The sequence below is a fragment of the Caloenas nicobarica genome, chromosome Z (genome assembly GCF_036013445.1).
Source record: "Caloenas nicobarica isolate bCalNic1 chromosome Z, bCalNic1.hap1, whole genome shotgun sequence".
In the NCBI taxonomy this organism is placed as follows: Eukaryota; Metazoa; Chordata; class Aves; order Columbiformes; family Columbidae; genus Caloenas; species Caloenas nicobarica.
Window position 1 is genome coordinate 77,387,827 of NC_088284.1, and position 27,358 is coordinate 77,415,184.

Below are 27,358 nucleotides of genomic sequence, written 5' to 3' on the forward strand. Positions count from 1 at the left end.
GAGTTCAGAATTTGAAAATTATCTCAAAAGCACTATGTGATGCTTAGGTCTTTCATGGCTTGTCAGCTAGGTGCCGAGAAGGAGACATAGAGAACAGTCTTCCTCATCCGATTTTAGGATATATAGCATAAATGTGGAGTTTCATTCATTTCTGTCGCCTGTACATTTTTCATCTTTGTAAATGTATTGTCTTTTTGGGGTTTCAGAAATATTAATACTTGCATTTGCTTTCACATTACCTGTCCCTCCTTCCCCACACCTAGTTAGAGTTAACATTGGCTTGAAGCTAAGTAGCAAGCGTCAGAGGACTCCGTTGCTTCAGAATCCTTAGTGCTGGCACACTGGGTTGCTCTGGCAGGATGCAGCAGTTTTATCACTTCTGTATCATAAGAAAAAGGTGTTACAAGGTCAATGGGTCACGTTAGTGGTGTCCTTTTAGAGAAACTTCTGGTGACCTTTAGCTGGTAAGGTCTTTGGCATACTGCCGTGTGCTTTAACCCTGAGTGTTTCAAGGAGTGCAGGATAGCAACGCATCTGGAATTTGTTGAACTGTTCCCTGACAGAAAGGCACCACAGGGAAATAATCTTTCTGAAAACAAAAACAAAAAGCTAATTCTGCTGGAAGTGTCCAGCCTTAAATTTGTGTACCTAATGTCAGAAAAGTCAGGGCAGAAATAGCCACAGATCAGTTAAACAAGGCCACAAAATATGCCCTGCTGTGGAGGACTTGGTGGTGTGTAGAAGAGAGAGGGAAGCCACAGGGGTGATCCCAAGCTAATGATCTGATCTATGTCTTCACTCTGTTCTTGCTCACTTTGTTTCAGAAAAAGGTATTTTCCATGGTGGGGTGTAACTGGGGGAGTGTTATTTCATTGGTGTTAATGTTGTGTGGCAGATATTAGGTGGAGTGTTTCTATATTTTGTTTTGTGGTGGTGGTGTTGCTTGGGAGTTTTTCATTTAATTTGTTTGAAGCCCTACAAGAAGGGAAGTTTTTGCTGCTTAGGATAATCCCGAATGAAAGAATTGTGGTGCAAATGCTGATTCTGGGGACAAACTTGTGCAGCTGGTTTATGAAGCTGTCTATAGCACATCACTGTCAGGGATGGAGGTGGAGTGTAACAGCAGAAGAAGCTCTCAGTCTCCTGATGAGACCAAATCCGAGTGAGCTGTGTCCTCCCAGTGTCATGTTATACACAGCACCTGCAAAACACAGAGGGAAATATTCCTGAAAACATGGAGAATACTGTGCTGACTTCTGAAAAGCAATTGCATGCGCTGATACACAACTGCACAAGGCACTGAAGACCACTTTTTAAACAGTGCTGTTCTGGGGGTATGAACTGTTCTATGTTGTCATTTCACAAGTAAACGAAATGTGCTTTGGATGTTTGGAAACAACTACTACTTTAGAAGTTAGTGCTTCTACTCATGTGTCGCCCATTCTAGTTGTGCATGTGTTGTTTATTCATAGCCATACATGATGGAGAGAAATTGTATTTTTTAGGTAATTCCTCTGCCATGTTTTGAGTTCAAATCTGGAGTTTTAACATTCTTTGAAGTCACTTCAACTTCATACTCTTTCCAAGTTGACTGAAGTTGTCCTCTGTTTCATTGTCCAAATGATAACTGAAGCATTGAGTGCTACCAGATGCAGTATTGAGCTTTATGGAAGTTTGCAAAATATGTTCTTTTGTTTTGACAGTGATACCCTGATACCATTCTGAGTATTGTTCTCCGTCCTGTTCGGTACCCATTCTGTAATAAGTACTTTCACGTAAATCGTGCTTCTGCAGATCAGTTATGACAATGTTGTATGAAACATAAAATAACCTCACTGAAATCAAGCATGTAGGAAATCATCTGCTTCCTCTCTGTCCACAGAATCTGTTCCTCTGCCATTGAAGAAAATTAAATTGATTTGATGGAATTTTTTTTCTTGACAAATTCATGCTCACTTTGCTTTCTTCTATGTGCTTAGAAATAATTTCCTAGCAGTTCTTGATATTTTCTACCAGATTTCCTTGCAAAGAATGTAGCGTGTTTCATGCCATTCTTCAGGTAGGCAGATGGAAGTAGCTTGAAAAAGATTTGTTTGTGTCTATTTGTGGGTGCAGTAGCTGCTGGAGCCCAACTGCTTCTGTGTTTTGTCCTGTAGTACCTAAATTCTGTTCTCACAGAAGGCACCGAGTATCACACAGTGCCTGCACAACCCTCTGCCCTTTGATTTTCTGGTAGCCTCTTAGCTCTGCTTCTTTGACAGCTCCTGTCTCATGAGTTCCTGAAGCTAAAAGAATGTTCTCTTCAAATGTCTTGGGTCCGGACTCTTGGCTTGAAGATACAGTTGGAGTTATTTTCAGCTGTAGTTCTGCTGAGGTGACTGGAAGGAAGTCAGGATATACCTCTTGAGAAATGTTGGTAGTTTGGATAGTAAAAGACAAGCAAGGAGTTTTCCCTGAGTTTTTCTGTATGTGAGTGTGTGTGTGTATACATAAATATATGCAAAATATACCTATGTGTGTATATATATTAAAGTGTGTCAGAGTTGCTTTTAGGCTTTTCAGCATCATTGAGCTTAAATGAGGGTTTTGGGATGGGACACTTGAAAAGCTGGAGGTCTTGTGGGGTAATGTGTTGTGTGTAGTATATTAATAGGATACGTGTGGTAATTATTGTTTGGTTATTATAGGCTGCAGCGATTTATATTATTCCGAGAGGGGCAGATACTCAGAGAAGGTGACTGTGCTGCTGTTTTCCATCCAACAACATTGTCTCCATCTCTGGTATCTGAAGATTGTTGAGAGCAAATGTGGTAAAGTACTTTACTCTGGCAGGAGAAAAAAGCTGTACTTCTAAAAATGTATGCATATAGTGCCAGAAGAACAGCTGCTTGGAAATGTCATTGAGACATTGCCCGAGAAGCTACTGGAGCTCCATGCCTGGATTTACCAGAAAAGGAAGGGTGACTCTTCTCCAGTTCTCATGGACGAGTTCAAACTTAGACCCCCCAAGCCAGAAGCAGTTGTATAACAAAGGTAAAGCAATGATGACAGATAAAGGAAATGCAGTTTCTGCTAAGCGTGTTAATAAGGGAAGATGACCCGGTATACCTGGATTTCTGAAAGGATTAACACATTCAGGTTAGCTTGCTCTACTGAGCAGCGTAGGGATTTTTCCCCAGTGACAGACTGGTCATCCTAGCAGAGTGCACTGTGAGAAATGCAAAGAATATAGCAGTTTGAATGAAGTGTATAGGAAACATTAAATAACAGTTATTTGCACTTTATAAATCTGTGCTCAGCATTAGAAATGAAAACTTCTTACTAATTTTCCCAAATTCTGTATCGTGTATGAACTTATGTTGTGATATATGTATGGTACAGTAAAGTATTGGTGGCTCCACTCTCTGCATTTGGATAGTCCTAAAGGAGAATGGGCAGGGCAGAAAAGTTGGAAGGTAAAATTCGAAGTTATTTGCTTTCCTTAGGAAGGCTCCCAGAGCTTTAAGAAAACTTAGTTTGGATGTGTTTGGTTTTCAGGAAGTCTTTATGCATTTGATGCCTTTTTAACTGTTAATTGTAAAGCAGCAATAAAGTGACTTCTGTTTTATTCAGCACACTGCTGTGAGCTCTTGTGCTTATATGCAAGCTCATTCTTACAATAAAAGATTTCATTATTTTTTAAAATCTCTTTAGTCAGTTTTTATAAATTAGTTTTATTTCTGTTGTTTGACGTTTTTCTAGCTTCTAGCATTTTCTTTTTAGTCTTTTTCTTAGATTTTTCCACCCAGATTTAGGGATCTCTTTTAAATATTTTTGCTACAGCACTTGGTAAGCAACGACTCCTTAAGTGGATGCATTGAATTGTCAGATAAATAGAGGCATAAAACCCAGCCATGTTGATCCTTTTTCATTTTTGCAGTACAGTGACAGGTAAATTAGTCCCTGTAGTAACAGAATCATGGAACAGAGGGGGTTGGAATGGACTTCATATATTACATTATATACATAAAAATGTGTGTCTGTGTATATGTGTATATTTTAGGATCTCATCAATGTGCATCTATTTATGGACACACTTATTTCAAATTCTCAGCTGTGGCTGATGATCATCTCTTCAAGCAACTTCTATAACTCATCTTGTGAGGAAAAAAGTTCTGCACCAAATCTCAGTATGTTTAGAGAGGAAGGAATGTTAATAAGGGGCACTACAAGTTCATTCTTAGTATCATTTGGCAGTTCAAAACCTGAAAAATCTCTCCTCAATATCCACTTAAGGGTAGTGGCAGAAGAACTGGTGTGAGGAAAGTAAGAAAGTTTTGAAAAGTTTAGTTTCATCAGTGATTAACCCTGCTCTGTTTCCCCCAAAATAAGACAGGGTCTTATATTAATTTTTGCTCCAAAATTTATTACTTTTTTACATGTATAGCTGCTTGGACACTATTTAAACTGACTTTTTAAATGAACTGTAATTAGGGCTTATTTTTGGAGTAGGCCTTGTATTTCAAGTGTTCTCAAAAACCCTGAAATACCATGTTAGGGCCTATTTTTGGAGTAGGTCTTATTTTCAGGGAAACAGGGTATTGGAGTCATGGGACTTTCAGGACTGCTTGTTTTCAGAAGTACTGGAAAGAATATCAGTAAAATACTGGCTGAGTTGCACAGCAGTTCATTGTAGATGTTCTGATAAGAATGATGTTTACAACAGTTGATGGCAAATTGACTTCTGATTTAAATAGGCATTGGTAGCTGGAGGGATAAAACATGAACATAAGCATCAACTTACAATTCTGGCTATAATCAGAAAAATGGCCTATTGTTGATCATCTGGCTAAACAAAGGACAGACATGAAAGCCTTCTGCAGCAAATTTTGTTTTCATACATCTTGATAAAAATTGAGATTTTGCCCTATGTTAAATAGATATGTATAACCTTTCATTTTTTTCTACTTTATCTAGAATATCAGTTGCATACTTTGAAACAGATAAAGTGTCAGATATTTGATGATGCCATATCTAGAATATAAAATTAAAATAATTGAAGATCTTGACAAATCACTGAGTTGTCTAATTATAATTTGAACTATTTCCTGTCAATATAGTTGGTTAGCAAAAGTACTGCTATAAAAAAATCACTCAAGTTATATTCATTGTAGCTATCATTTGCCAAGGTTTATGCTAAGGACTTGGATAAATTTAGTTACAAAATGAAAGAAAATCACAAATACATTAAAGGAAATGAAAACAATTCATTTTTAACTATTACTTTAAAAACAAGCAGGTGTAGCATGGGTCATCTGATGAATGTAGAAGGCCAACAGGGGTGATCCTGGCAACTACAGGCCTGTCAGCCTCACTTCTGTATTGGCAAAATCATGGAGAAGATTGTTCTGGGAGTTCTTGAAAAACACCTGAATGACATCGCAGTCATTGGTCCCAGCCAGCATGGGTTCGTGAGGGGAGAGTCTTGCTTAACAAACTTAGTTTCTTTGTATGACAAGGTTACCCACCTCTTTGACCAAGGGAAGCCTGTTGATGTGATCTTTTTGGATTTCAGTAAAGCCTTTGATGCTGTCTTTCACAGTCTCCTCCTGGACAAGGTGTCCAGCACACAGCTGGGTAAACACACCATGCAGTGGGTGAGCAACTGGCTGACTGGCCGGCCTCAAAGGCTTCTGGTAAATGGGGTCATGTTGGGCTGGCGACCAGTCACTAGCGGGTTCCGCAGAGATCCAACTTAGGGCCGGCACTCTTCAATGTCTTTATAAATCACTTAGGACTTGAGGGATTGCTTAATAAGTTTGCTGATGACACTCTCGAGGGCAGAGGCCCTGCAGAGGGATCTGGACAAATTGGAGAACTGGGCAATCACCAACCACCTGAAGTTCAACAAGGGCAAGTGCTGGACTTTGCACCTGGGACACAGCAACCCTGGCCGTACATACAGACAGGGGGACAAGATGCTGGAAAGCAGCCCCGCAGAGAGGGATCTGGGGGTTCTGGTCAATGGCAAGCTGAACATGAGCCAACAGTGTCCCTGGCAGCCAAGAGGGACCCGTGTCCTGGGTGCACCCAGCACAGCATGGCCAGCCAGGCAGGGAGGGGATTGTCCCGCTCTGCTCTGCACTGGGGCGGCCTCACCTGGAGCACTGTGTGCAGGGCTGGGGACACAGGGTAAAAAGATAGAAAGCTACTGGAGGGTGTCCAGAGGAGGCCATGAAGTTGGTGAAGGGTTTGGAGAAGAAGCTGTATGAGGAGCGGCTCAAGTCACTTAATTTGTTCAGCCTGGAGAAGAGGAGACTGAGGGGAGACCTCATGGTGGTCTACAGCTTCCTCACAAGGGGAGGAAGATTGAGAAGGCGCTGATCTCTTCTCTCTGGTGACCAATGGCAGAACCCGAGGGAATGGCAGGAAGATGTGCCAGGTGAGGTTTAGGCTGGACATTAGGAAAAGGTTCTTCACCCAGAAGGTGCTGGACACTGGAACAGGCTCCACAGGGAGGTGTCACGGCCCCAAGCCTGACAGTGTTCAAGAAGAGACTGGACAATGTCCTCAGACACATGGTGTGAACTGTGGGGTTGTCACATGCAGGGACAGGAGTTGGACTCGATGATCCTTGTGAGTCCCTTCCAACTGAGGACATTCTATGATTCTATGAATTACTTCCCAAAGCCTCATGTTTTGACTTTGGTTCTAAAAATTAGCTCTGCAGTCCTTGCTAAGCCTTGCTTTTCTGAAGGTGATGCTATGAAAACATAAAAAGTAGAAATCAAAAATAAAATCCTGTTTTAAAAAGATTTCTCTAAGTCCCTACTCACACAGGTTCACCAGAAAAGCCCTGCTGTCTTGCAGGACTGATTCCAAGGCTTGTACTCTGCTAACCTCCTGCTATCATACAACACATTTTAAAAAGTTTAATGCTGAAGTGGTATTCTTGCAAAAGGCTGTAGTGAGTATACGTGCTAATTTAGCAAAATGGATGGAGCAGGTTATTATTGAAGGTTGGAGCCAGTGCAAAATGCAAGGAAGAAAATAGCTGATTGCTATCGGAGTTTGAGGAACACGGACTAATTGTCTTTTACAGAAATCCATTTGTTTTGAAAATGTTTGCTCATTCTGAGTAAGGTTGGGGCAGAAGGGAATCCCAGAGGGTCTGAAGACTAAAAGCTTAATTGGGTCAGTCACTTAAAAGTAACGCACTCAAAGTAAGCAAGAGATCATCTAGGATGTGCTGAGAAAATTTAGGCTTCTAGGACTCCATTAGTTTGACACATATTTTAGGAAAATAACTTTCACTTTAAGAGTTGAGCCTCAGAGACATACTGATCCTTTCAGATGGGAATATGTGCAATGTAATGCAGAAAACTTGTCTATTTTTTCCTGAGAAGCTGAAAAACCCTGCAAAAATAGTATTGGTTATTTTCCTTCCTATAATACCTACACAATCCCTCTCATTGGCATAATTCTAATATCCTAGAAGTAGCTGTTTAATTCACGTCCTGTGGTGGTATGAGACTGGATATTCGAGGCCAGGTGGGTTTTATATATGTCTTTTACTGGCAGCTTTCTACTGGCTGCTTCTTCAGTGCTCGTTCTGTTGCTGTGTTATGCGCAAAGGTTGCAGGGGGAGCATGAGTGATTTTATTTTTTTAATTTTTTTTTTTAGCCAGCACATCTCTTTAGTGTTGTATTAGCAGCTGTGCAAATTGAATTGATAATGTATCATCCAGTTTTAATTTCAGGGAACAGCTAGGAAAAGCAACCAATGTAGAAAGGTTGTATCCTGTAAACACCACACACATACTCTGAGTCGGACTTTGGTATCTCAGGTGTGTTGCTTGAAACTCAAGCCCAGGTACTGTACAACTTTGATCTCGTACACATTGCGAGGAATAAAGTTTTTTGCCGCTGCTTTACTTAAGCTGACTATGGAAGCAGGGGTCACAGGAAACAGGCTAGATGAATTTCTCATGGGTTGCAAAACTGGCTGAAACACTGCAGTGCTGTAATCCTCACTTACTGACAGGAGGGAAGGATTCGTGAAAAAGATCTAATTTGACTTAATGGTAGAACAGGGTAAGTTTGCTACATTTTCTGGTACTGTTAAACTGGGAGGAACTGCTGGCATGTTGGGGGGACTGGGTTATCAGTAATAACACCCTTGACAACCTGGACTGCAAAAAGACTGAAAGAAACAATCTTTTAGCACAAGGAAAAGTGTTCAAACAGTTATGAGACAGAGGAGAGGAATACTTTATTTTGATTGCATATAGGAAAAGATGCAGTAGCTTAACGTTGCAACAAGTTGTACAGCATAGAACAAACCCTTTAAAGATAAAGAATAGATATGGTAATAGATAGGTGAGGAGAATTGCTTCATTGTTTAATCATCGTAAATCTTTAAGAACAGATAAGGCAAATACTTGTAAATATGTTTTCATTGATCATACCATCTACCTTGCAGGTATACTAGAAGATCTCTTGTAGTCTCTTTTGGTCTTGCTTGTTGTTGCTCTCTGGGTTTTATTTGTTTGCACATATACAATGGAAAGAAGAAAGGTTTAAAAAAACCCCCACCACTCTCTTAGAAATATTTTCAACCCACCTAGATAGCTCATCTCTTCATTCTTTAATCATTTTGTTTTTGACAAAGGAAAGACAAAGGAAAGTACACCTTTGTAACCTACTTAAGTGTTCTTCATAAAGGGAGCATAAATACTGAAAGTAAATTATTTTTTGCTTTACAGGTTACGGGATGACAGAATTAGGATAGAAAGAATGAAAAACCTCCATTTTGAATACAGCCATGCTTTCCAGCTGATTACTGATTTTTATGTGAAAGAAGTACCTGATACTACAGGTATGTCATCCACATTTTTACACAAAAGAAGTGTCTGATCAGTTACAGGTTGGTCATTCAGAATGCCTTTGAAGCATGGATCCTGTTAGCTTTTACATAGCTAAGGAATACATGTGGGTGTATCCCACCAGGTCTCATGGATTTGTCCATGTCCAATTTGTGTGTTCCCTAATTTGACCATCCTCTGTTAAGGAGAAAACTTCATTGCTCCAGAATTCCCCACTGATCTGAGAGGCCTCAGATTCCCCAATGCACATCTTACCAGTAAAGACCAAGACCAAGAAACTGTTGAGTTTCTCAGCCTATTCCATATCCTTTGTTACCAGATCTCCTGCCCCATTCAGCAGTGGGCCTACTTTTCCCTGTCTTACTTTTGCTGCTGATGTAGAAACTCTTGTTGCCCTTCATGTACTTTGGCAGTCTCGACTCCAGGTGGGCTCAGGTTTTCCTGACCCCATCCCTGCAAGCTCGAACAATGTTTCTATATTCTTCCTGAGTCATCTGTCCATGCTTCCACCCCTTATACTCCTCCTTGTTAATGTTTGACTTAATCAGGAGCATCTTGTTCATCCATGCAGGCCTTCTGCCACCTTTGCTTAATTTTCTGTACACTAGGATATTTTTTGAGCTTGAAAGAGGTGAAACTTGGAAGTGAACCTTATTTAAACAGAAATGAATACAGGGCTAGCATCCCTTTATTTTTTTTTAATAGCTTGAAGATGTGTGTTTAGACAGATTTAAATTCACATATGTATAGCAACTGACGGAAATTGTTCAACATCTGAAATGTTCCTTAAATTTCTCATGTGTGTTAATGCTCTAAGAAGAGAATAGCTTTAAAAAAATCTCTGAAAAAAACTTAATAGGGTTTTAAAAAATACCATTTTATGCTGAGATATCATAGAGTGAATTTTCCTGTTGTTGCAACCAGAACAGAGACAGTAGTAGAGCACTGTTTAGAAACACTATCAAATACAAATAGCTGTCCCACAAAGATGGAAACACATTCTGCATATTGGCCAAGGCAGATAAATCGTGACGTGTGGCAAGGCCTGTTCATTGCTTTTAACTTGCACAGATGTTGCCTGCAGTAATAGAGATTTCAGAATTCAATTCTTAGTTTATATATTTAGAAACTTCTTATGCCAGCAGTCATTTTTATGAAGAAAAACCTGTGGAGTCAAATGTTTTATGTTTCTTAATATGTTTACGTTATTGTAATGTTCTACATTCTTTGGAACCATAAGTGTTATTTTCGAACCTCACTTTATGTTGATTTATAGATATCATAGAACACTGTACGTGTATTAGAGATTTCTATTTGATTAAACTGAAAATATATTATGCTTTTTCTAAAACGCATAAGTAGTAAACAGCGAGTTAACAGGAAAATAACTTTTCTTTTTAGGTCCTCAAAAACTATCTGTAATACTAAGCTTGGATAAGCCTGTTATTTGCTCTCTGTCAGCAGTAATTGCATACCTCAAGGAATTTAATTTAGAAAAGATGCTTTACGACCCAAGGTAAGTTGCCTTATACAGACTTCCAATTCAGTGCCAGTGTTATCTTGTAAGCTTTAGCATACAACTTCCTTTAAATGTAATGAACGCACCTGCTAGAGTGATAAACACAGTCTTTGTAAAAATTATACCTCACATTTAAGCTCCTAATCAGAACAGGAAGAATCTTTTAAGTGGTGTTTCTGGAAAATCTTTACGAAATGTGTTTGTCTAGACATTACTATCAGTAATGTATATGAACACGTATTGCTATCAAGTGTTATTCAAAACAAACAAGGTGCAAAAACTGGTAGATACTAGGGGGAAATTTTGAAGTTATCAGCCATCATATCTCAACCTCAGTTTTACTTTGTGAACAAAATTTGGCACTTTTTTGGTAGCTTTAAAAAAAATGCTGTAGTTTAGTTTTGCAGGTGATGTTTTAATTTGCCAGAGGTGTAGAATTTTCTCTTTTTATAGCTGTGGAATCAGGTACAGTTCCTAATGTGTTGTCATATTTAGACAGTGCTCAGCAGATCCGTTTGGGTTGGTGAATCTAGTTATCAATTATAAAGAAAACAGATGTTCTACACATCTTGGCTTTCTGAAAAAATCCTTGAGTTGTGTCAGTCGTAACTAGGAGTGGGGTAACAATCAAGCAAAAAGTACTAGACTGACAGCATTTGTGCAAAGTTGGTACAAAACCACACACATGGAAATAATCTTGTCTTCCCTTAAGTAGTCCCAACACTTAGGTTTATTAGATATGCTCAGATGAGTACTCGAAATTCCTAACAGGATTATGCAGGTGGAATCAAATGAAAACGGAAAGATATTGCCACTCAAGCATCTTTCTGTCCTGTCTTTTGCAAATATAAAAGATAGCTATCTTACCAGGTTTCGGTTTGAAAATAAAATGTCATTGAGGCTTATATAATGCTTTAATACAGCTTTATCTGTCATGGGTCCTGTGCAAAATACTCTCTTGGTTGTCTCAGTATTCCTCTGTCCTGTAGTTAGGCAGGATTTAACAAAGTCAGTCCAGTTACAAACTGGAAACTTAGAATTATGTCAGTTGTAGATCATTCACATGTTGTATGAGATTCTTAGTTTCAAGCCTCATTTTGAAGGGCTCCCTACATTACCAGGTTTTTTTTTTTTTAAATGCAGCTGCATTTAAAAAGATTGACTGCAGATGTCAGCTTTAAACGTTTCTCAGATATCTACTGTAATATTTGGAAATTATATATGCTTGGAGTTTCTGGATTTTGGAATGGATTTTCTTTCTTAAATTGCCCTTTCCCCCTCCAAGTACTATTAAAATGTTATCAAAAAGAATTCTTGTGGCATTTTCTAAGCTGTCTCCCCTGCCTTATCCATCAAGGAGCACTTTGATCTGTGGTGTTCCAGCACCGTGGTATTCTTGCTCGTCCTCTTTCATTGGCTTTTTGGAGAAATCTTCTTGTGAAAGTTTATGAAGAAGAAAGTGAACTCCAAGGAAATGGCGTTCCATGGTCCCATTTGTAGATCACTACTGTCACAGTGCCTTATATGCAATATAAGGTAGATGTTCTTTCATGGAGGGAAACACAAAATTCATCTTTTATGTAAAAGTAATTCAGCAGCAGAGGAGAAACGTCATTATGGGAAGCCTTATCTAGCAGCACTCAGTTACATTTGTAATAGCTGCGTCTTAAAATCAAGTATAAATACAGACTGGGAAGGAAAAGCACTAAATCTTAAGAATTGACATTTGCTTGCTGAAGGTTGCTTTAATAGACTTCATATGAGTGGAAAGGCAATGAACTACTTGATATCTTGGTGATATGCTTTGGAGAAATAGTATACATTCTTTCAGAATGTGCTCAGGAGCTTGAAATCTGCTGTATTTATTTCTAAAGCCTTTACTGCTTTGACTACCTGATACTGAATTCTACCTGCTGTAGCCAAATATTGGAGCAAACTCTCGTATTTTTCCCAATGCCAGTAAAATATCATCTAAATACTCAAAAGGGAAGACCTTTTAAGCAAATGACATCAGGCTCATGGATCTTCTCTGGTTCTGCAGGAAAGAGAAGAGAAATACTACCATTGCACTGTCAAGCAACTTAAAATTCCTAGGAGAATTCAGATCAGTGAGCATATACTGATGAGTCAGTGAGCATGAAGTCAAAGTTGTGAGATAGTTTTCAGTTTATTCATGTAAGTGACACAAATCTGGATGAAAAAGACCTATTTGATAGGAACAGTGACAAAAAGATTCCTTACACCTCTGTACCTTCTTTGGATTAACACTCTTCTCCCAGCTGAACAAAATTCCATCTCAATTTAATAGTAAGAGTCATGAAACATCATGTAAGTGATGAGGGATCCTCATTACTGGAGAAACAAGTTTTGTTTTAATATTTAGATGAAGCTTTTAAATCCACTTTTAAGATCCTAAATAGAGCAAAATACTACAAAGTGAAACAATTTTCTGCCACAGCAGAACTCTGGGATATGGCTAGACTGCATTTTGGCTCTAGTAGCAAGTAAAGATTGATTTAGCAGAGAATTATACAAACTTTTTAAAATAATGTATTCTAATTCCTTTATATACTGAGAGACCTTTATTGGCTTTTGACAGGAAGTTGGTACACATCAAGGAGAAACAGTTGAGTACTCAGTTTTTCTTGAAAAATCGTAATTTGCATAGCAGTCGCTGGGAAATGTGTCCTGGTGCAGGACTGGAGAAGTGATTGTGCCACTGTACTCGGTGCCGGTGAGGCCTCACCTTGAATACTGTGTTCAGTTTTGGGCCCTTCATCATAAGAAGGACATTGAGGTACTAGAGATGGACAAGAAAGACTCTAGTTCTTCGATTTTGAACCAGTCATAGGTGAACTTCAAGAAATGCAGGAAATGGAAGAGCCAGGTGTCTTTCTGAAGGAGGGGAGTAGTTTTGGGATTGGAGAACTTCCAGCAATGAAGACAGAAAAGAGGCAGAAGTGCAAGAGGAGAGGGCAGGGTTAAAGTCACCTTGAGGGAGAAGAAAGAGAGAAAGAATTCAAGAAGAGGAGAAATATTTGGTTGTACTTTATAACAGGAATGGAAGGGAGTTGGCAAGATGAAATCAAGAGAGAAATGTGAAAATGTAAAAAGTAAAAATGTAAAAAAATGTAAAAATGTAAGTTCTTCAGCTTAAAATGGTGTACATCCTTGGATTTTCAAGGGAGATGTCATAGAAATTGAGGGAATGATGTTCATAAGGCTTTTGTATCTATTGGGTGCTGATGATGTAAACAGGACAATGCATAGGTTTATTTACCCACTCTCACTATGAAAACCGGAGCACTGAAATGGTTTTGTGAGGTTTCAAAGTCAGCTCGGGAGCATGAGGGACTAAAAAAGGAAAGGTGTGGTTTTCAGACACTTAGAAGAGGTGCTTAGCAAAGGATCTGCAGTCTCTTTTGAGACCATGATGGGACCTCTTGCACTCGGGAAATTTGGAGCTTGTAGCTGTGCTGGGTCTGTGTGCAGGGAAAGCGGGCTGAGAGAGTGCAGACGTCTGAGGAGAACAAGGTTGCAGGCCCACTCCTGGAGGTGAGTTCAACAGAAGAAAAGACGACTAATGTGGGATTAAAATGGTGGAGTTTATTTCTCTTAAAAGTTCTCAGGTCCTCAAATTTCTGTTCTTGGTTTTGTGTTTCTCAGCTTTGTTTTGTGTGTGTGTGTTTGTTTTATTTTGTTACTGGTTTAGCTGGAATTTTCTGGACTCCTATCACATCAGGGATCCAGATCAGAAGTTCTAGCCCTGTGGCAATACTCACTAACGAAATTAAAACTGGTTAATTAAATACGAAACACAGTCTCGGCTTGATGTCCTTCGCTACTTAGACTGGGGTAAATGTTTTCCATACCTAAAGAAAGCTAATGCTTCTGAGAAATGGAGAGACGTGGTTTTACTCCTTAAAGCTGAATAGGGGTTTCTGGAACTCTTGTCTAAATGCATTGGTATGTTCTATGGTTTATTCACACTTAGAAATCTCAAAGACATGGACTCTAGAGGTCCGTAAAAGGTAATTGAGCAAAGATAATCTGCTACTGAGTAGGCTTTCAATACACTGCCTTGCAGCTTCACTGGAAAATTTTTACAGATTTGCAAAATTAAGGTGGTTGAAAACTGCTGATCTGAATAACATGCATTCACTTAGCCTGGGTTACTGAGTACAAAATTACATATAATACCTCCTGTGGAGAGAATAATGAATAAAGTGTAAAAACGGCCCTTCACTGTAAGCTTCTCATGAGGCAGAACAACCAAGAAGATCCAATTTCACAGGTAACATGTAAGAATTGAAATCCAAGGATGTTGTTTAATACTCATCATCAGATGTGGATCTAGTCTGAAAAGTTACTTTATGAGTAGGAATCTCTGTCTTATGACTACTCCCAAAAAGTTTCCTGAATCTTACTAGAAGCTTTTGTTTCTTTTTGTTCCCTCTTTTCTTTTTCCTTGGTCCAGATGGCATGATCCTACCTTGCCTTGCTTCTCAGTAGTGGAATTGCCAACCATTTCCATCACCTCTGTTTTGTGCTGTCTTAAGTATTTGAGACAGTTACAAGTATGTTCTTTGAAACCTAGGTTACACTGTCACCAGGACGAATCGTGGCACCATTACCCAGTTGAAGTGATTTTGAAGAGTCATTTTTACTGATGCAGGAGATGGCTGATAGAAGCACATTAGAATTTCTCACAAGGAATGTGTTGACACCCTTGCTGCAAAACCATCACTGACTATATATTGGTTTACAATGTCTTCTCATGCCATTAGGTCCCTAAATTCCCTACAAAGAGTCTGTCTTTGTTCATGTTTTTATCAAGTTCTGATCCCAAGCTGAAGGAAGACGAGGGAGTGGAAGCAAAACATACTCTGTGCTGTGACATCTGGAATTGTTGGTTGGGCATATACTGCAGCTGATCTTGGCAATTATTCATATGCTCTAAGCTCTTGATTACAGGGTTAATGGCAGGGTGGAATAACTCAGATGAAGCAGTGGAGCAGTCAGTTGTCTTTAAATACTTCTGGAGAGCAAGCTTGCTATAAACAGAGTACGCTCTGTGTTATGTTCTCTGAAGCCAGGTTGAGTAGGGAAACACTTGAACCAGTAAATCCACAATGTTGAAACTCATGTATGGGTGACTGAGGGTTGATAGAAACAACCAAAAGCATCCTTTTTGCTTTAGGGAAGATGTGGAAAGGCATGGTTCTTACCCAGCTGGGCTTAAGAGATCACGGGCTTGAGTAGTGGTAAATTGAAATGCAGCAAATGGGGAAACTGTAGTTAAGTCCTAGACACAGAAAAGGTGCTTTTGGAAGAGTGAGTGGTTTTTGTTGTTGATCATAAGGATAGAGAGCCAAGCAGAAATCATCCCTATTTATTTTTTGCCAGCATCAGCAGTCGCGACCCAAGATAATAAAAGGAAGTATTGTTTTGTTGCTTATAATACTGTGTACTTTGGAATGTGCTGCTGGTTTTGCCTCCAAGGTTTTGTTTTGCTGGTCATCTTTCTTTGCTGGGATAGCACACTAGCGCAGAAGAATTATGACTGTGGGTATCATTCTGAGTTGGCTGTGCTCCCAAACTCTCATTGAACTTCTTGAGGGCACTTAGTTGAATCTACTTTAAAAAAAATAAAAATTCTGTGGAAAATACTTCTAATCTGACCCATTATTTGGGAACAAATTTGCTAGCAGACCCAAACACCTGCATACAACATAAATATATAGCATTATTCTCTGAATATTTCATGTTTCTGAAAGTTTTTGTGTTGTTTTTGTTTTTAATATAGCAGTAATGGAGCTGTATGTGCCTAACAGAAAAGGTGGAGTATTTGAGTGCTCCCCAAACAGTTTAAAATCAAATGCACTGAAAAAAAATTTTGTGAAAAATCAAAGTAGTTTTAAATCCTACCGAGCAAGTCATTCTGTTTAGTCTAAGACAATGAAGAGTGCCCTAGATTTTTTTGCAAAGGGCAGTCAGCAGTATGATTAACCTAGACAATCATGACTTGATTTGTCAGAAGCATTTAGTGAAGATTGAGGATCTTGCACTTCACTTCGTGGTCCTAACTACCACATGTGTGTGTCTGAGACTGGAATCATTTTTGTACCTAATACATCTAGTGCAATTATTTTATTAACCTTGATTCTAAAGCAACACAATCCCTGTATTGGTCTCATGTAGTTCCGCTAGGGAGTGTCAAAAAGTCAAGTAATTTTGGTTGCTTTGGTTATTTCCTATTAAATAGTTTAAATATATGCAGTTTTTATTTTCATAAATAATTGCACTAACAGACTGTTTAAATTTGTAGTAGTAGTAAAAAATCAGAATATGTATTTTGTTATGCTATTTTGATGATGAGTAGTGTTAAACATCTATTCCATTCTTTAAGAATTAATTCTTAGTCCTATCCCTGTCCCTAATCCTACAGTGATCATAACAGAACACTAACAAAAACACATACTTTTTCGATTTCTTCATAGACTGAAGAAGAGGTACTTCCTTAACCATTTAGTGGGTCAGGATTAGATAACAGGAGAGGTGGATTTTATTGTGAGCTTTGTGAGGGCCATTGTAGGAAACTGGGAAGTCAGTCATAAGTCTTGTTTTCCCAAGCAGTAAATTAGAAGAAGTTATTAGTGTTCTTTTATCGATGTAAATAGATTTTAATTTCTTACCTGATTTTTTTATTTTGCATACCTAAGGAATTCTCTAATGTGAGAAACTTGACAGCATTTCACCATTATGTTTGTGCCCAAATTTAAAATATAATATATGAAATTCCTCTCCCCAGCAATTTCAAACAGTTGTCAAGTGAAACTGAATACATGACAATAAATGGGACAACAATGAAAAATCTGGAAATTTTACAGAATCAGGTAAGGACAAATATATAGGGTTTTTTTTTTTTTTTAATAAATGCTGAGATTTTCACAGCTGTTTGACATACTGTTCTCAATGAAGTTAGTGAAGTTAGTTTGCAAATCTTTCCCAGAAGGTTTAAATTATTTTAAATGGGATGAAACTGAAGGAGGATTACTTTTTTAGAGGCATAAATAGGAGTTAATTTGTGCTGACATTTAGTATGATTTAGGAACCTTATTGCACTTCAACTAGCAAAGAGCTTTCCTAAAGTTTGAGTTCCTGAGCAACTGCAGTTGTGATACGACTGCAGTAGGGTTTGTTTGGTTTTTTTGTGCTACTGCATAGACCTTTATGTGCAGACTTAATTTAACTTGTTTAATTATTCCGTCATTTTCTAAAAATGTTTTATGACAAAAGGAAAAACATACTTAAGTATCTTGTGACTGTTGGAGGTACTTTAAGTAGGGCATTGTTGGTGAACAAGATTGGTAAACGAACATGTAGTTGCCATATCTTAAAGCCTAAATAAAATGTTTGTGTGTGAAGATCCTTTCAATACATCGTTGATCATTCGGTTAAAAATAATTGTGCTATTTTTATTATTTTAGACAGATATGAAAACAAAAGGAAGCCTACTTTGGGTCTTGGATCATACTAAAACTTCCTTTGGACGTCGAAAATTGAAGAAATGGGTTACCCAGCCCCTTATGAAATCCAGGTGAGATATTTCTTTATCTTGGGCTTAATCTGTATTTTACAATTATGACGTTAAGTATGCACTATGTATTTATTTTTCCTGAAAACATGAGATCCGTAGTACAGTTTATAAAGGAAATGATACGGTAGAATATATGGACATTATATATAGGCTCAAAAGTGTTAGACCGCTCTGTTTGGGTACAGAACATTAAGTAGTTCAAAGTAGTAAGTTTGGAGGAAATTAGAAATTCCTGTTCAGAAATCAGATTGGATGCCATTCTAATTGAAGTCTTGTGGAGATGTGCCAGGGGCTCCTGAGTTAATAGAGGCCAACTGGAAAACACCAGTGATATACGTCAGAGGATTTAAGAGGTGTTCCTCTGAGAAGGTGACACAGCCAACAGCCCAGCTGAAGTATGTCTATACCAATGCACGCAGCATAGGCACCAAACAGGAGAAGTCGGAAGCCACAGTGCTGCTAGAAAGCTACAACATAGTGGCCGTTACTGAAATGTGGTGGGATGGATCCCAAGACTGGAGTGTGGCAAATCGATGGCTACAGGCTGTTCAGAAGTAACAGGCAAGGAAGGAAAGGTGGAGGGGTCATCCTCTACATCAAGAGAGGGATAGGGTGTGAAGAGCTGTCTCTGAAGAATGGCCAGGAGCAGGTTAAAAGCTTATAGGTAAGAATCAGAGACCAAGGCAGGAAAAACCTTGTGGTTGGTGTCTACTCCAGACCACCCAGTCACAGGGAGTTTGATGAAGCTTCTTACTCCAGGTACAGGACGCATCACGCTTGCAGGCTCCTGTCCTGCTGCAGGACTTCAACCATCCTGACAACCACTAGAAAAGTAGCATGGTGAGCTCTAGGCAATCCAGTAGACTCCTGGAGTGCATCAAGGATAACTTCCTAAGCAAGGTAAATAGACAGCCCTACCAGGAGAGGTGCAATACTGGACCTGATGGTCACCAGTGTAAGAGAGCTAATTGGTGGCATCAAGACTGGAGACAGCCTGGGCTGCAGTGATCTTGCGCTTATGGAGTTCGCAGTCCTGAGGGATGTGGGACAGATGAGGAATAAAGTCAGGACCCTGAAGGCTGAGGTACTCACCACCTTCTTTGCCTCAGTCTTCACTGGCAAGCTCTCTTCCTACACCTCTTGAATGCATGAACTGCAAAACAAGGACTGAGGGAGCAAAGTCCCTACCACTGTAAGTGAGGATCTGGTTTGTGACCACTTAAGGAATCTGAACATACATAAATCTATGGGACCTGATGAGATGCGTCCCAGAGTCCTGAGGGAATTGGCTGGTGGAATTGCCAAGCCACTCTCCATAATATCTGAGAAGTAATGGCAGTCAGGTGAAGTCCCTGGTGACTGGAAAAAGGGAAACATCACACCCATTTTTAAAAAGGGTAGAAAGGAGGATCCCAGGAACTACTGTCTTGTCAGTCTCACCTCTGTGCCAGGGAAGGAAGATCATGGAACAGATCCTCCTAGAAGCTGTGCTAAGGCACATGGAGGACAGGGAGGTGATTTGGGACAGCAAGCATGGCTTCACCAAGGGCAAGTCCTGCCTGACCAACCTAGTGGCCTTCTACGATGGAGTAATGACATCAGTGGACAAAGGAAGGGCTATGGATGTTGTCTGTCTGGACTTCTGTAAAGCCTTTGACACAGTCCTCCACAACATACTTCTCTCTAAATTGGAGAGCTATGAATTTCATGGGTGGACTGTTCCGTGGATGAGGAACTGGCTGGCTGGTTGCACCAGAGAGTGTTGGTCAATGGCACAATGATTGGATGGACACCAGTGACAAGTGGTGTCCCTCAGGGGTCCATACTGGGTCCAGTATTGTTCAATATCTTCATCAGTGACATAGACAGTGGGATCCAGTGCACCTTCGGCAAGTTTGCAGATGACACCAAGCTGAGCGGTGCAGCTCACACACCTGAGGGACAGGATGCCATCCAGAGAGATCTGGACAAGCTCAAGAAGTGGGTCCATGTGAACCTCATGAGGTTCAACAAGGCCAAGTGCAAGGTCCTGCACCTGGGTCAGGGCAACCCCCGGTGTCAATCCAGGCTGCGGGATGAAGGGATTGAGAGCAGCCCTGTGGATAAGGACTTCGGGGTACTGGGGGATGAGAGGTTGGACATGACCTGGCAATGTGCACTTGCAGTCCAGAAGGCAAATCATATCTTGGGCTGCATCAAAAGGAGTGTGGGCAGCAGATGGAGGGAGGTGATTCTGCCCCTCTGCTCTGCTCTGGTGAGACCCCACCTGGAGTCCTGTGTCCAGCTCTGGAGCCCTCAGCACAGGACAGACATGGACCTGTTGGAGAGGGGCCAGAGGAGCCACAGAAATGATCCGAGACTGGAACAGCTCTGCTGTGAGGACAGGCTGAGAGTTGGGGTTGTTCAGCCTGGAGGAGGCTCCAGGGAGACCTTATTGCAGCCTTTCAGTACTTAAAGAGGGCCCATGAGAAAGATGGGGACAGACTTTTTAGGAGAACGTGTTATGACAGGACATGTGGTGATAGCTTTAAACAAAAGGAAGGAGATTCAGGCTGGACATGAGGCTGAAATTTTTGACATTGAGGGTGGTGAGAGCCTGTCCCAGGTTGGCCAGAGAGGTGGTGGATGCCCCATCCCTGGAGACATCGCAGGCCAGGCTGGAGGGGGCTCTGAGCAACCTGATCGGGGTGAAGATGTCCCTGCTCATAGCAGGGCTGGCACTGGATGAGCTCTGAAGGTCCTTGCAAACCCAAACTATTCTATGACTCTGTGATAATTCAAAGCAGTTTTTCAGACAATGGATGAGGATTGCCTGCTGTTGGAGGATGTTCTGTTCCTAAACCTGCCAATTAACGTTTGATGTCTTTCTTGCTTCACAAGTATTTAGATCCTTAATGTATTTGATTTTTTCTAAATTAAGTTTGGATGTTTCTGTTAGCCCTGCATACAGTGTATTGCATGTGAGAGTTTTTTGTGGGTGTTCTTTGGTTTTTTTCGTTAGCTCTGAAATGCAAAGATTGTTGAGTCATTTTTTATTTTGAATTGTGCTTTATTAATGCTTTAGAAATGCTTTATTTTCTAGTACTATCAGCTTGGTTTTACTTGTCTCTGTCTTGAAATGGACTCCATCTTTTCTAATTTCTCTTTACAGGCTTTATTGGAGTGCTGTACTTAAATATCACAGAATCACAGAATGTTAGGGATTGGAAGGGACCTCAAAGGATCATCTAGTCCAATCCCCCTGCCGGAGCAGGAACACCTAGATGAGGTTACACAGGAAGGTGTCCAGGCGGGTCTTGAATGTCTCCAGAGAAGGAGACTCCACAGCCTCCCTGGGCAGCCTGTTCCAGGCTCTGTCACCCTCACTGGGAAGAAGTTTCTTCTCAAATTTAAGTGGAACCTCTTGTGTTCCAGCTTGAACGCATTACATCTTGTCTTACTGTTGGTTGTCACCGAGAAGAGCCTGGCTCCAGCCTCGTGACACTCACCCTTTATATATTTATAACCATTAATGAGGCCACCGCTCAGTCTCCTCTTCTCCAAGCTAAAGAGCCCCAGCTCCCTCATTCTTTCCTCACATGGGAGATGCTCCACTCCATCATCTTTGTTGCCCTGCGCTGGACTCTCTCCAGCAGTTCCCTGTCCTTCTGGAACTGAGGGGCCAGAACTGGACACAATATTCCAGATGCGGTCTCACCAGGGCAGAGTGGAGGAGGAGGAGAACCTCTCTCGACCTACTAACCACCCCCCTTCTAATCCACCCCAGGTACCATTGGCCTTCCTGGCCACAAGGGCCCAGCGCTGGCTCATGGTCATCCTGCTGTCCACCAGAACCCCCAGGTCCCTTTCCCCTACACTGCTCTCTAATAGGTCATTCCCCAACCTATACTGGAACCTGGGATTGTTCCTACCCAGATGCAAGACTCTGCACTTTGCCTTGTTATATTTCATTAAATTTTTCCCCGCCCAACTCTCCAGCCTGTCCAGGTCACGCTGGATGGCAGCACAGCCTCTGGCGTGTCAGCCACTCCTCCCAGCTTGGTGTCATCAGCAAACTTGCTGATAGTGCACTCAATTCCCTCATCCAAGTCGTTGATGAATATATTGAATAATACTGGTCCCAGTACTGACCCTTGAGGCACTCCACTAGATACAGGCCTCCAACCAGACTCTGCCCCAAATTTGTAGTAAATAACAGTATTGAGTCCATGGAATGTTTGTTGCCTGCATTTTACATCTTTGGATTTATTTCTTTGAATGTCCATTCCCTGAGCATTTGCTATGTAGAGTTTACTCAGTTGTCGCTTTGCTCACTTCAACTATAGCATGCGGAAATTTCTTTTTGTTTGGTTGTCTAAAGTAATTTTTCCCTCTGTTTTACTTTTAAAAATGTATTAAAATGTTATCTTTTATTATTTTTAGCAGTTTTAAATAGTGAGGTATACCAATGTTTTAGCATCTTGGTCTTGTTGGTAATTTACAAATGTTTCTGTGGGAGCATTTTTTTGTCTTGACCAGATTGAATACACTAAAGCACTGTACTTCTGAAGCATCACTGCTTAATTGTCTTATTAGCCTTTTTGTAAGGGTCTTTGCTCAGTAGTGTAAGAAAAAGTCCTAGTTTTTCCTTCCTATTTGTTAATTTAGAATGTTAGATACCTTTTTCATTTGTGGGAGCCATACTGGTTAGACTGTTTCATGCTGCAGTTTCTGACAGGGATCTCGGAAGTTGATTTCAGTATGCCGCCTTTTAATTCTTCTGAAAATAGCTTTTATGTGTCTTACCCACTTCAAAGAAGCTTTTGATGTAACTATCCTAAGTAGTATTAGACTTTATGGAAGTTGATTATGTGCCTGGTGTTCACCTTAAAAGCATGTAGATAGAATTTCTGGGCCCCTTTGCGGGAATAAATGGAAATAAATTAGTTTATTTCTTTTCCTGCCCTTGGGGCACCTTATGACCTCTTGGGGTTTGTTTGTAAGGTTGTCAGCGGGGGGAGCCAGAGCACAGGCTGGTGTGGTGTGGTGGCCGCACTGAGGATGGGGACATGAGAAGAGGTGCCTCTAACTATTTTGCTCCCAAATGATCCCGTGTGTAATGCAGCAGGTGAGGTAACATTCAACAGTAAAACAGGCAGAGTTCTTTCTTATATGGTTACAAAGGGTAGTAAACTGCTCAACTAGGGACTTAATGCTTTCTTTCTTAACCAATAAATTTAGTTTAAATTCTCCCTTGTCTCAGTGCAGAACCAGCTTTACAAGTCTGCGGTTTTGGTTTCTCCTGTTTCCTCTTTGCTCTTGGCTACTTCTAGACGTTGATACTTACTTTTTTTCAGCCTTCTTTCTTGGTATGGGATGAAGTTCCGTTCTTGGAGTTGACAGTACTCCTCAGCTGAAGCTAAAAAAGCTGTTTTGTTTCTGTTTTCAGTTTCTGACTATAAGTTGTAAATTCACGTACTTAGTGCATCCGACACTCGGCAGCGTTGTTTCCAGTAATGCACACAAATGCACTTAGAGAACATTCTGTAATTGTAATTCACCTGTGTCTCCTGGGGTGACATTTTCAGAGGAAGTAAGATTTCTGTACTGCATCTTTCCCAGTCAGTGGGTAGGTACATATCCTCTGCTGTATCAAAAAGTGAGAGGGTGTAATTACTGCTTTATGCCTTATAGTTGAAAATCACTTGGGATGATGACTAAATTTCCAGGGGAGAAACCATATACTAGGTTGAATAAAGGCAGAATGTGTACAGATGGCTCGTTTGGGCAAACTTGAAGATATCCATTAGGTCATCTGTGATGCAATACATTTAGAGACACTTCCAATAAAAGGTTTTAAGTGTTAGGAATGTGTGACTTTGGGGAAAAAAAAAAAAAAAGGCTTAACCGAGGAAGGTGTCATGTCCTCACTTATTCACCTAGATGATAAGAATGTATGAGTCATTGAGGACTGAGCTTTTTAGCAGGAATCAGGAAAGTCATTGATTTTTATAGGAGTTGTATCTTCGTGGATTACAGAAGCGTTATCTCCCATTGCCTATCTTGCCTTCAAAATGGAAGTTCCATTTTGCCTAACTTCTAGTAAGGGGAGTGGAAAGTAAAGGAAATAGAAAGCTGAGTTGGTTGGAACATTTTTGACTGAAGGAAACGTGCTGTTTCCCTGTTCGGCAATGGAATTTCAGCAGGAGGAGTAGAACTGTGTATTGTCATACTCAACAGCAAAAGGGTTAAGGATGGGTCTCAGGATACAGTGTGGTAACACAGTGTGATCTTTATATCTTTGTACAGGTGTAACATTTAAAAATAATTTCTTTCCTAATGCAAAGTTAATCTCAGAACTTCTGAAGTTGATGTGAAACAGTCATTGCTTTTTGAACAGCTACAGGAAGAAGAGAAAGATAAGCTTAACATAGGCCTGGTTAAGCAAACCTGGATATGGTTTGCATATTTCTTGTTTTGTTATTGAATACCATGCATATGTTGTCCTATGGTGGTAGTATAAAAGAAAGTGCAAGGAAGTCGTTGCCCTGGACATGGACAATCTGAAGCATCATCTCTGCCAAATGTGTCTTTCCTTGTCTCTCTGTTATATCCGTAATTACTCCTTCCTACCATCATCTTTGCACCTCCCTTTCCTGTTCTCTAATTGTTATGACTGGCTCCAGACTATGGCAATGCTGCTTGTGTGGTCTGGAGTCCAAACAGATTAGACAACTGTGGAAAAAATATTGCATCCTTTTCCTCATTGATTATTAATCTGTGTCTTTGCCTTGCTCAGCTGTTGATTGTTGCACATTTTGTAGGAAATTTGTGTCATTGAGATCAAACAAACTCTTCCCTCAACCTTGTCAATGTAGGCTGGAATTGAACAAATTTAAAAACTGGAATAGGTAGATGAGTAGCACAATTATATAGAGGTTTATTATTTTCGTATTAGATCAGGCTGTAAAGCTAATGAAGCTGTGATTAGATGCTTAAAGTAGAACTGGAGATAAATGATGGATGTATCATACAGAGCAATTTATAGCCACTGTAGAGGAATATGTGTAGAATTCCATTCCTATCCAGAGAACACTGTGGCCCGTATGTGTAGAAAGCATTGCATAAGAGAGAGTGGGGTTTTTTTTATCCCTAGTCTATTCCTGGGGAGGTAGAATATGTTTTAAATATCAGTGGGTGGACATCATCAAGTGTCATTTCTAGTACTGTAGCCAGGGAGAAGGTAGAGACTTTGCTCTCTGAGTGGAAGGTAATCTTGAAATGCTGGTGTTTGCCTTGGTTGCAAAAGTGCTTGGTGAGTTAGAAAAGTATCTAGCGCAAAATTTTGAAATCTTAGGTGTGGGGAGTGGATCACTGGATGTGATAAAATGATTGTTTTTTGTGTTGCTTGAACATACTATTTTGCACAATGCTTTCTCTCTCTTTGAGGTGGTATCCGCTGGTTTTTTAGGGATATTCATGCTTTGCAGTGGCTTAAACAGGTTGAATGAGAGTGATCCGCAAGCACATAAATTGGATTTCTTTAATAGCCTGTTGACTCTCTTAGTTTTTTAATATGTCATGTATGATGTGCAGAAGGTAATGTAATGAGTTGAATGATAAGATTTTGGAGAGCAGAATGCCCTAAACATCAAATTCAGAAGTCATGCATCTTCCAGCATGGAAAGCTTGCTCAGGGCTTTGGGGTGAACAGGCTTTGTCCTTATCAGCTTGTGTTGAAATAGAAAAAAAAACCCAACCAAACCAACCTTGTTGCCCACGCAGACGATTTCACCTATGTTTTGGGGATACATGTCTCAGTTCTGCTGTAGTGCAAGCCACAGAATGTGCTTAATGCACTGGAGTAAATGTAGAGCAAAAAATTAAAAGCCTTTATCATAACGTAGTGTGCCAGGGGAAGGGAGTGGTGATCAAAGGTTTCATCAACATTTTGGGCCTCTGCTGTAACAGGAAACTTCTGAGATAAAAGTGGGCAGTGCCCACCCCACCTGGAGGGCGAAGGTCCCTCCTCCACGCGGACCCTGAGCCGGTGGCAAGCTGTAGCCAGCACAAGCCTCAGTGTTCTCAACGATCCCAGTTCAATGCTGCGACCAGCACCCTGCTGGCATCACTGGTGTCACGGCAAGAGAAGGGACAGAGAAGTCTCTCTTAATTTTTCCAGGCCACATCAAATACATGGTGGAAATAATTACTTACGTGTTCCAGACCACATCAAATAGATGGTGACAAAGCCTCTTCTTGGCTGCCGCAAGAAGTACCAGTGAATCAAACACTTAAACCCCATTTAAGATGAACTCACCCTTTTGGCCCCAGGTTCACCCCAACCTGTTGGTGTATTTCAGCTTTACTGTGGTATATTTCATGTTCTTGTCTGCAAGGCACACTGTTTGCCACAAGTGAATATGGCACTTCAGTGGCTGAAACTCTCTGTGTAGTTTCTTGCCTGCGTTTATTTGCAGTCAATTTAGAATCATAGAATCATTTTAGTTGGAAAAAACCTTTAAGATCATGGAGGCAAACCATTAGCCTAACACTACCAAGACCACCTCTAAACCATGTCCCTAAGAACCTCGTCTACGCGTCTTTTAAACCTCTCCAGGGATGGTGACTCCACCACTGCCCTGGGCAGCCTGTCGCAGTGCTTCACAACCCTTTCGATTAAAAAAAAAAAAAATTTCTAATATCCAATATAAACCTCCCATGGCACAACTTGAGGCCATTTCCTCTCATCCTATCACTTATTATTGGGGAGAAGAGACCAACCTCCTCCATGCTCCAACCTCCTTTCAGGTAGTTGTCGACAGAGATAAGGTCTCCCCTCAGCCTCCTTTTCTCCAGGCTGAACAGCCCCGGTTCCCTCAGCTGTTCCTCATCAGACTTGTGCTCCAGGCCCCTCACCAGCCTCATCGCCTTCTCTGCACTCTCTAGTATTTTGATGTCCTTCTTATGATGAGGGGCCCAAAACTGAACATAGGATTCAACGTGCAGCCTCACCAGCATCGAGTACAGTGGCACAATCACTTCTCTAGTCCTGCTGACCACACTATTCCTGATACATTTGAGTTAAAGGTGCTGTTTAAATCACAAGGAAGGAGAAAAATTGCATGTATTTAGAGAGTTGCGAAAAACATTTTAACCTGTGCTTTGCAAGCTAGAGAAACCAAAATTTTAATTACCCCTCAAAAATAAGGTTTCCATTTTTTCCTGTGAGTCTAGTGGCCTTTGCGCCCCATTCCTCGCAGTTCTGGATGAGATTACGCTTTTATTGAGCCTGAATTGAAACCTTGTAGGACAGTATTAATGATTACTGTTAGTCTTAATATACTTTGCTTACAAAAGCATAGAATGGCCGTAGCTTTAGCAAATTCAGAGCTA

General features: G+C 40.5%; 1 protein-coding gene across 2 annotated transcripts in view; it reads left to right on the top strand.

Moving 5' to 3' along the window:
- Positions 1 to 27,358, top strand: part of MSH3 (mutS homolog 3) — a 131,574-nt gene that overhangs the window by 34,306 nt on the left and 69,910 nt on the right. For both annotated transcript variants that reach the window (XM_065655914.1, XM_065655915.1), the window contains exons 9-12: positions 8,745 to 8,857; positions 10,266 to 10,380; positions 17,195 to 17,279; positions 17,874 to 17,983. In XM_065655914.1, coding sequence (XP_065511986.1) covers positions 8,745 to 8,857; positions 10,266 to 10,380; positions 17,195 to 17,279; positions 17,874 to 17,983 — 423 coding nt within the window. The remainder of the gene's footprint in view (positions 1 to 8,744; positions 8,858 to 10,265; positions 10,381 to 17,194; positions 17,280 to 17,873; positions 17,984 to 27,358) is intronic.